Raw genomic sequence first — 11374 nt, 5'->3', positions numbered from 1 at the left:
TAGATTCGGGACCATCTACTAGCATTTTTTGAGTAGAAGAGTTCAACTTAAAAGACTCTAAACTACCAATCTTAAGCTTCATCTGCTTCTGCGCACTATCATTTGTACAACTAGTAGATTCCTTTTTAGAAGATAACATAGACAATTCATCAAAAGTAACATCTCTACTGATTACAAATTTTGGGGATTTGGGATCAGAATACCATAATCTGTATCCTTTCACCCTTGAAGCATACCCAAGGAAAATGCACTTTTTAGCTCGAGGCTCTAATTTTCCTTCATTTACATGCATGTATGCTGGACACCCAAAAATTTTTAAATCAGAATAATCAGCAGGAGTACCTAACCAAACTTCCTCCGGAGTTCTAAAGTTAAGTGCCGCAGAAGGAGCGCAGTTTACAACGTAACAGGCCATATTAATCGCCTCTACCCAAAAGTCCTTTGTCAACCCTGCATTTGAGATCATACACCTTGTCCTCTCCAAGAGTATTCTGTTCATACGTTCGGTCACACCATTTTGCTGAGGCATCATCCTAATAGTACGATGCTGTACAATTCCTTTATTTTTACAAAATTCATCAAAGTCACCTTCACAAAATTCCATGCCATTATCTGTTCGAAGCCGCTTAATCTGTTTACCTGTTTGCTTCTCAATCAAAGCCTTCGATTGTTTAAATGTTAGAAAAATATCATTTTTATACTTTAAAAAATAAACCCAAACTTTCTTGGAATAATCATCAATGAAAGTCAACATATACCTAGCACCTCCCTTAGATTGAACATGAGCTGGACCCCAAAGGTCTGAATGAATATAGTAAAGAGTACCTTTTGTTTTGTGAACTGTCGGAGAATTAAAGCCGACTCTTTTCTGCTTTCCAAAAATGCAGTGTTCATAAAAATCTAGTGGCCCAGTACTCTGTCCGCAAAGTAGAATCCTTTTGCTCAATATGTTCAAACCTTTTTCATTCATATGACCCAAATGCATATGCCATAATTTGGTGATGTCAGAATCAGACAATGATGATGATGAGACTGCAACCGAGCTTGTGATAGTAGTTCCCTACAAAATATATAAGCTATCAAACCTACAAGCTTTCATAACAACAAGAGCACTTCTAGAAACTTTCATAACTCTACATTCAGCTGTGTATTTATACCCAAGGGCTTCTAGAGTATCTAAAAAGATGAGATTCTTTTTTAAATCAGAAACATGTCTAACATTAGTGAGCATCCTCACAATACCATCATGCATTTTAATTCGGATTGTTCCTCTACCAGCAACATCACACGGGGCATTATTGCCCATCAAAACAATTCCACCATTATAAGATTCATATGTAGAAAACAAATCTCTATTGGAACATATGTGATAAGAACAACCCGAATCTAAAATACATTCATTTTTAGACCTCGTCCTGTCATCAATAGCAAAGAAAATATTTCCATCATTCTCATCAGCTGTTACACTAGCTTCAATAGACACGGTAGTTTTCTCAATAATTTTTTCCTTTTGCTTTAATTTATTTTTTAATTTAAAGTAATCAGCCTTAATGTACCTCATTTTATGACAATATCTACATTCCAAATTTCTATGTTTGGATTTAGATCTAGATTTAGATCTACTACTGTCAAATTCTCTTTTATCCATTCTACCCCTGATAACCAGACCCTTAGTCTGATTCCCTCTACTTTCCCCAATGATATCTCTGTCTATCTGCTCCTTAGATTTTAGTGTAGATTTAATTTTCTGATACAAAATTATTTAATTTCCATAAATCATAGTATCACGGAAATACTTAAAAGACTAGGGAAGAGAACACAAAAGTAATAGGGCCTTATCCTCATCATAAATTTTTGCATCTATATTCTCTAAATTCATAACCAAGGAATCAAATTTATCAAGATGTGAGAGTAAAGATGTACCTTCAGTCATCCGAAGCATATATAAACTTTGCTTTAAGTAGAGACGATTCTCTACTGTCCTCTTCATATACAAGGCTTTAAGCTTGTCCCACATACTCATAGCTATAGTCTTCGTAACTACCTCTTGTAAAACCTCGTCAGAGAAATTTAGAATAATGCTGGATCGGGCATTCTTATCCATACTCGCAAGATCTTCCTTTGACGTACCATCTGGAATGCTCTGATACCAGTTTGTTAGAGCTAGCCCCAGGAAATTTACCAAAGGGTAATTTTGGTAACCTAACAAAAACAATAATGTGGAAAGAATAAAAGCAACAAGAACACCATATTTACGTGGTTCGATCAATTGACCTACATCCACGGACGAAAGAGAAGCAAATCACTACTGTAAAAGAGGAACTATTACAAATGCCTTAGAAAGATGTTCCTAGGCCATAAAACACCTGAATCTATTAAACAAGAAAAACCCAAACTATTTAACCGAGTGTGGACTTAAATCCAAAGCAAACACTTCGGTTTTTCTTGTGGTGCATTTGACTTTAAAACCCAGGCCCGTATTTATAGTTTAAACAGGAGATACCAAACTTGATTTTCCTGATATGGGACTATGTGAGACTTGCCAAACTAACAAAAAGACATAAGCATGACATGTCAGATTAGACATCGCATTTTGAATCCCTCTCTGAGAGCCTCGAAGCATGCCTTGGCGGAAGAAATAAATAATAGAGAGTACACCGTTAGTTAATTATTATTTGACACGTGACTATCATGTAGTGTCTAGGGTGGAAGGAGAAAACGAAGGCCACCCTTTACCTGTCTATCCACGAGGTCAAGGGTCCAAGGTAAACGACTATGGGTTGTCCCTTTTTGTCGCTTATATGGATAAGAGTCCAAAAAAAGGTTGTTGGAAGTGATTAGAGGTTGTCTCTCTGTAGAATATTTTATAAAATATTCTACCTATTTACGACTAGATATAAAGGCACATCTTCAATATAATAAAAAAGGGGATCACTTTTTTAACAACTCATGTCTATACTCATATACCTCGGTACTAATTTGAGTATCGGAGGAATTGGATAGAAAAACCTCTCTCAACCTCGATCTTCGTGTAGGTGACACATCGGGAGCACAATGTTTCTATCTCGGAGGCACCTCGAACAACCTGACACATACATGTTTGGATCACATCGGGTGAGTTACTAGGATGTCAATAGTTTTTTCCCTTAACACTCCTCTTTTTATTTTTTTTATAATATCATATATATATATATATATATCTTTATTTTCTTATAGATCTGTTTATAGTTTAGTTACAATATTTTTACACTGTATTATATTATTTATAATAAAATTTTAAAAATATTATAATATAAAAATTTTACTATATTATAATATTTTTATATTATTGATAATATTATAATATAATATAAAAACGCTATAACATAGTAAAAAATCATGACATAATGTTTTTATATTACATTATAATATTTCTTCGGTATATTAAAAATATTATAATATAGTATAAAAAAATTATAATTGGATCAATAAACTGGTTGATAGAAAAAAAAAGAAAAAAAGATATAAGTGACTGGAAAAAAAGATAAAAGTCAAATCAAGGATATTTCAAGTGTTAAGAAAAAAATCGCTATTAAGAAATTATGAGGATTCGAGAATTTTTTTTCAAAAATTCGTCCTAATATTTATTTATGAAACCTGGGTGAAGTGGAAGGACAAAACTTGCCCGTTAAGCATGCTCCGCTGACCACGATAAAACAACGTGCAGGAAATCTATCTCTCACCACCATGAGGCCACCTCGACACGCAATACCACGTGGCCCCGAAGCCTCGCTCCACCAAACCACCCCACCACTCTTCCCTCCTCTACACGACTTCCTTTCTTCCTCGACTCCGTCTCTTTCCCTTCGCATTTCCGCACCACCAAACTCTCCAACACTGCTGCTGCTGTTTAGTTTCCTTGCGCTTTCCATTAGCAGTGATGATGGCGAGTCTGAAAGCAGAGTTTTCGCAGTGGTAAGCTCTCACCTTTGTAACTCGGAGGTATCTTTCGTATATTGCTGTAGCTGCTGCAGAAGAAGAGGAGGGAAAGAGAGATGAAGGTGGCGGTGGAGGTGGTGGACGCCGCAGACCTGATGCCTAAGGACGGGCAGGGTTCGGCGAACCCGTTCGTGGAGGTGGAGTTCGAGGGGCAGCGGCAGCGCACGCAGACGAAGGCCAAAGACCTCAGCCCGGCCTGGAACGAGACCCTGCTCTTCAACGTCGCTGACCCGGCCCTTATCCCCCACCGTACCATCGATGTCTGCGTCTACCACGAACGCAGCAGGTCCGCCTCCCTCCTTGGCGGCGGTGGCGGCCGCCACCACCCCAACTTTCTCGGTCGCGTTCGCGTCTCTGGCGTCTCCGTCGCCCTCTCCACTGCCGAGGCGCAGGTCCAGCGTTTCCCCCTCGAGAAGCGCGGCATCTTCTCCCACATCCGCGGCGACATCGCCCTCCGTGCCTACGCCCTCCCTGACGCGTTTTCTTCTTCCGCCGCCAATGCCGCTGCCGCCGCTCCCGCGCCCGTCGAACCTGCTCCTTTCGTCGGCGATCCTGCCCTCGTTGATGCTAAGAAGGTGAAGAAGAAGACCAAGTCGCCCTCGGCGGTGGCGCCGGAGGAGCCGCGGGTCTTCTATTCTATTCCCGCCTCCGGCGCCACAGGTGGCGGTGTGCCTCCTGCGCCGGTGATGTCGGTAGCCAGCGTCGCGCACGCGCGGCCTGAGCCACCGCCTGGGGCGGTGGTCCACGTCCGGCCTCCGGCAATGGCCCGTCCGGGCCCCGAGTTCGGCCTCGTGGAGACGGCCCCGCCACTGGCCAGCCGCCTCGGGTACCGCGGCCGCGACAAGATCAGCTCTACCTACGACCTGGTGGAGCAGATGCGCTACCTCTATGTGAACGTGGTCAAGGCCCGCGACCTCCCCACCATGGACGTCACCGGCGCCCTGGACCCCTACGTGGAGGTGAAGCTGGGCAACTACAAGGGCACCACCAAGCACCTGGAGAAGAACCCCAACCCGGTGTGGCGCCAGGTGTTCGCCTTCTCCAGGGACCGCATCCAGTCGAGCCAGCTCGAGGTGGTGGTCAAGGACAAGGACCTCGTTAAGGACGACTTCGTCGGCCGTCTCGTCTTCGACCTCGTCGATGTGCCCCTCCGTGTGCCCCCCGACAGCCCCCTCGCGCCGCAGTGGTACCGGTTGGAGGACAAGAAGGGGGACAAGCTCACCAGGGGAGAGCTCATGCTTGCTGTCTGGATGGGCACGCAGGCTGACGAGGCCTTCCCGGACGCCTGGCACTCCGACGCCCACTCCGTCGGCCTCGACGCCCTCGCCAACACCCGCTCCAAGGTCTACTTCTCGCCCAAGCTCGTGTACCTCCGCGTGCAGGCTATCGAGGCCCAGGACCTCGTCCCCAGCGACAAGAGCCGCCCGCCGAACGTGGTCCTCAAGGTGCAGCTGGGCCACCAGCTCCGCCGCACTCGCTCCGTCGCCGGCTCGGTCAACCCGTCGTGGGGCGAGGAGCTCATGTTCGTCGCGTCGGAGCCCTTCGACGAGCCGCTCGTGTTCACCGTCGAGGACCGGGTGGCGGCCAACAAGGACGAGCCTCTCGCCCGGTTGCTCTTACCGGTGTCCGCGGCCTACCGGCGGACCGACCACAACAAAGCCGTCGAATCTCGGTGGTACAATCTAGCTAAGCCGACAGCCCCCAAGGAAGAGGCCGTCGACGGCGAGAAGAAGGAGAAGTTCTCCAGCAAAATCCACCTCCGCCTCTACCTCGAAATGGGCTACCATGTGCTCGACGAATCCACCCATTACAGCAGCGACCTCCAGCCGGCGTCGAAGCAGCTCAGAAAGCCAAGCATCGGCATATTGGAGCTTGGCATCCTCAGCGCTCGCAACCTGATACCGATGAAGGCCAAGGATGGCCGGACCACCGACGCCTACTGCGTAGCGAAGTACGGGCCGAAGTGGGTCCGGACGCGGACGCTCCTCGACACCCTGACGCCACAATGGAACGAACAGTACACTTGGGAGGTGTTCGACCCCTGCACGGTGATCACGGTGGCGGTGTTCGACAACTGCCATGTAGCCGGCCACAAGGACGACGTCAAGGACCAGAGGATCGGCAAGGTCAGAATCCGGCTGTCGACCCTGGAGGCGAATCGCGTGTACACCCATTTCTACCCTCTGCTGGTCCTGCAACCCTCGGGCCTCAAGAAGACCGGCGAGCTGCATCTAGCGGTGCGGTTCACCTGCACGGCGTGGGTGAGCATGGTGACGCTATACGGCAAGCCGCTGCTCCCCAAGATGCATTACGTTCAGCCCATCTCGGTGCTTCATATGGACTATCTCCGGCACCAGGCCATGGTCATCGTCTCCACCCGGCTCTCTCGCGCCGAGCCGCCCCTTCGGAGGGAGGTGGTGGAGTACATGCTCGACGTGGACTCGCACATGTGGAGCCTCAGGAGGAGCAAGGCCAACTTCCACCGCACCACCTCGCTGTTCTCCGGCGTCGCCACCATCGGCAAATGGTTCAACGGAATCCGAAACTGGAGGAACCCAATGACGACTATACTCGTACACGTGCTGTTCCTGATACTTGTCTGCTACCCGGAGCTGATCCTGCCCACCATCTTCCTCTACCTGTTCGCGATCGGGATCTGGAACTACCAGTTCCGGCCGCGTCACCCGCAGCACATGGACACGAAGCTGTCCCACGCCGAAGCGGCGCTGCCGGACGAGCTCGACGAGGAATTCGACACCTTCCCGACCTCGAAGGCGATGGACGTGGTCAGGATGAGGTACGACCGGCTGAGGAGCGTCGGCGGGAGGATGCAGACGGTGGTGGGCGACCTAGCGACGCAGGGGGAGAGGGTCCAGGCCATACTGAGCTGGAGAGACCCGCGGGCGACCACCATCTTCGTTATGCTGTCGCTGATCGTGGCCGTGTTCCTCTACGTGACGCCGTTCCAGGTGGTGGTGGTGCTGATCGGCCTGTTCTTGCTCCGGCACCCCAAGCTCAGAAGCAAGGCGCCATCTGTGCCTTTCAATTTCTACAGGAGACTGCCTGCCAAGTCCGACATGCTTCTCTGAGAGATCAATGCGTCTGCGACAAGGAAGATTCAAGGCTTTCAGTGAGCTTAATACCCTGATCAGTAGTGAGCTCAGGTTCTTAACAGGGGATGAGAACAAGGAGGAATCCATGCAGGGTTCTTGGTAATGCATGGAGAATATGCAGTGCATGTGCAGGTGACATATCTCTGCCATCGTGAAATAGGTGTGGGAATTCTTTGTTGTGTTGAGCTTTCTTCTCTTCCTCTTAGAAGGATCTGAGCTTTTTGGCACCAACCATCACAGTCTCTTTTGCTTTCTCTGTTCTTTATGGAATATGCAAAGGGTATGAGAATCCATGGCATGTGCAGTTGGTATATGAAGCTTCTCTTCTGACAAAAGTGCCAAGTGTGGATCATCCACCTGTATATTCTTTGTGCCTACAATCTGCATGTTTGGGTTGGTGAGTGGAGTTGTTTGTCTGTAGGACATCATTCTATATTTTGCAGTGCATGCTGTGTAATAATAAGCTCACTCTGTAAGAAGAGGGAACAGAGATGAAGCAGAACCTTGGACATCTTTCCCTGTTTGCCATGTTAATTAACATCAAACTGATGGAAAGCAGAAACATTTGACGACTTTGATTGGATTCACCTGCACTGTTGCTGTAGCAGGCACTGGAAATCGTTTGTTGGTCTGGCATTTGAGTCTGCTTTTGAGCTTTTGAGCTTTTGAGCTTTTGAGCTTTTTACAGGTTTTGCCTTGTAGTAATACTCCCTGAAGCAGCCACTATTTGAGAAACAACACAGTTTTTAGAGAGCTTAGCACATGCTCCCATCAAGTTCTTACAGTGACCGAAAGCTTAGTCTGCCAGATTTCCTTCCTCAAGATTAAGATCTGCATCAGTTTCCCCAAACACCAAGATCAGCAACAGACCTTAGGAACCAAGAAAGCATCACTTAGCCCAACTCTGCACCATTCAAGATTTGATGTCAGGATAAGTTTACTTGTTTATGATATGGAAAAGTAGTTCTTGCATTAATCAAATGATATGATACTCCTAAAACATTAATATGGTGTACTTGACTTTTTTTCATATAAATTTTACACCTAAATAATTAGTCTGAAGATGACGTTGATTTGGGAATTTGAATCCTTATTCTGTAAATTTTTACAACTAACTAATTTATCTATATTTAGCTCATTTATCGTATGATAAAGTTTGAATTATTATCCTCTAAAAAACTTGGAGGTGCTAATTAGTTAAAGACTTTGTCGGATCATCATAATATTCTAAGATCGAATGAATCCCATCGATCTTTTAACAACTCAAGAGCTCAAGGCTCTATCATACTTTGAGAATGGTGAAAGGATATGATCATCATCTTTAAGATGCACGCCACATCAATCCGATCCCTGTCTCTACTTTCAATCCTCCGACAATCCACATCTTCAGTTGAAATATATATATATATGTTTATTACTTTCTAATTATTATAATTTTTTATTTTTTATAAAAAAATAAATATCAGAACTTTTATCACCCGACTATTTTTAATATCAAACTATAACATCGATCAATATTTTTAGTACTAGACTACATCAATTATCAGTATTTTTAGGATATACTTGTAGAATATTAGTCTATTTTCATGTTTCACTCTTGATCACACCTATAATAATGCCAAAAAATCAACTTTTTAATGATAAAAATTGTCCAATCCCGACTCGATTGATCCCTTCATGGATCCGTACTTTAGTCAAGCTATTACGTTTATCACTTATCTGATAAACATATTAATTTAATACAAAATTAGTTTCTTAAATTTATCATTTGATTTTATCATTATAATTTGATACTTAACAAAATCTTCTTCTACTTTTTCTCACGCCACTAACCAAAAACTGTATCATTTACCAGTATTTTTAATACATGCTTATATAATATCTAACGAATTTTCTCTCTCTTTATTATCTACGAGACATATTACAATAATATAATTATACTTGTGATTTCTGTGACAAATGTAGTTCAGATTTGCTGAACACACGGGTGCCATCTTTCCGACGCAATGCAAAGAACAACACAAGCCAAGAGAGTGCAGCAATAAAGGTGCCAAGTTATGAATGATGATGATGAGGAGGAGGAGGTGACAATATGATTAAGAACGCGATCTTTTCCTCTCTAAGCTCTTTGCTTTTGTTTTCTCTCCATTTGTCTGTCCGGTTGCATCAGTGGTTTTGTTGAAAGATTCGACTCATCTAGTACTTCTTGACTTTGATGATAGTTTAAGATAAAAGACGAGAGAGTTTTATGATGATTAATAGGTCGAGCATAGTAAATATTATAAACATAAAAATCATCGTTATGTTGTTATATGAAAAATCTTAATGTTAATATCTAAAATTAAATAGTAATATATTTAAATTCACGTTGTATACCTTTCAATGTTATTTAGAAAGTTTTTATCTGATCTACAAGCGTATTGTCATCGGATCCGAAAACTATAACGATATCAATTTACAAAAACAACTAGACTCGTCTTCTCCTCTTTTTCTATCCTTCACGGGATTGACTGGTTCACATGACTTAGGGAAAATGAGAGAAGATATGTAATCTCTCAATAATATCACATATCCCCATCTTCTCTTATCAGTATATCTGGCTGGTGTATTCACACATTATGTGTATAGTCCCTAGAACATCTGCTTATTTATAGATAAGAATAGAAAGTCTAAGATAAGTAATTAGGAAAGTCTTACCCATCACGATTATATTATAAGGAATCCTATCATAATTGGACTTCCCTCCTATTGGCCAATAATTATAATTAAAATTTAATTATATCTATAATATATCTTACCTAATTAGATAGCATTACATATAATCTAATATTCTCCCACTTTATCCATTAATTGGTTAGATACAAAAGGTTTAAAACTAAAAATAAATAAAATAAAATTTATTTTACAATAATTTTAAAATTATTTATACGTGCATGAATTAAAAAAATAATAAGTCCAATAAATATAATAATACTACGTTAAGTTTGACTAGCAATACGAGTCATAGTTATTGCATATCATCAATATCATACTTCCTTCTATGTATTATAATATAATCAATCTTTTCTAACATTGTCCAAAATAATAATTTATTATATTTTATCAAAATAATCTTATTATTACATTCAACTATAATATATATATATATATATATATATACACACATCACCATATTTTTTATGAGTTATTCACAAACTCAATGATTAAAACATTTTCTATCAAACACTTTATATTATAAGTTTTAAGTGAATGAATCAATAATTAATATAATGGAACTCAAGTTATCAATTGATATTAGTTGTTTCTAGACTATTTTCTCTAACTATCAAGTATTTTATACCATAATACATAGAGCTGCAATAGTATATATCATTCTTAGAGAAGAAAGCTACTACGCTTGATAAAAGAGTATTATATCTCGAATGATAAAAGAGTATCAACTTGTATAATATAATATTCCTAGACAATACGCTTGTAGATCTACAAGCGTATTGTCTAGGAATATTATATTATACTATTGTCTAGTAAATATTATATCTCGAATGATAAAAGAGTATCAACTTGTATCTCCTAAACGTCAATATTAAATTTTAAGATTTTCACTCTCACTAGTTCGCTATTTTCTAGGAATATTATATTATTAAATTTAACTATCCTTGTACTATGATTAGAGCAATAAAATATGTACTTAATTTATTTTTTTAATAAATAATAAAATATTTTAAATAGTCCTCGAATCTATTTTTTTAATATGAATTGAATACTCTTATCTCTACAAAATAATCTTAAATATGTAAATATCTTAAGTTGAATTTTTTATTAATCCATAACTCAAAAGAAGTTGATGGAATTGATTTACTAAGAACCTATTCAAAATATACATAAGCTTCTCTTCACATTAATTTGGATGCAGAATAATAACCCATCATATATATATATATATATATATATATATATATATATATATATATATATATATATATATATATATATATATATATATAATTTCACTTTTTCAGAAATCTAATAAATGAACTAGAATTATAATCAAGTTCATCATAACTATCATAAAATTTATTATCCTTGCTAGATCTTCCATGAATTAGATAGAGTAATACCTCAACAGATTATTTATAAAGTTGATAAAATATCTCTCTTCAATAAAATAGAAAGATAAAGTAACTTACAAATATAAGCATATATAATCTTAATGAGTTTATAAAATTATATTTCATCATAATATTTTATTACGTTATAAACTCAAGATTTACATTAATTCTATA

General features: G+C 40.8%; 1 protein-coding gene across 1 annotated transcript; it reads left to right on the top strand.

Moving 5' to 3' along the window:
• Positions 1-3738: 3738 nt before the first annotated feature.
• LOC135605229 (FT-interacting protein 3-like) lies at positions 3739-7663 on the top strand. Its single transcript, XM_065095070.1, has one exon. It carries the CDS (start codon positions 4035-4037, stop codon positions 7065-7067), a length of 3033 nt encoding a protein of 1010 aa, XP_064951142.1. The 5' UTR covers positions 3739-4034; the 3' UTR covers positions 7068-7663.
• Positions 7664-11374: the final 3711 nt, after the last annotated feature.

Source organism: Musa acuminata, chromosome BXJ2-2 (assembly GCF_036884655.1).
Source record: "Musa acuminata AAA Group cultivar baxijiao chromosome BXJ2-2, Cavendish_Baxijiao_AAA, whole genome shotgun sequence".
NCBI classification, from domain to species: domain Eukaryota; kingdom Viridiplantae; phylum Streptophyta; class Magnoliopsida; order Zingiberales; family Musaceae; genus Musa; species Musa acuminata.
The sequence above is the reverse complement of the archived record's forward strand: the minus strand, read 5'-3'. Positions and strand labels throughout refer to the sequence as shown.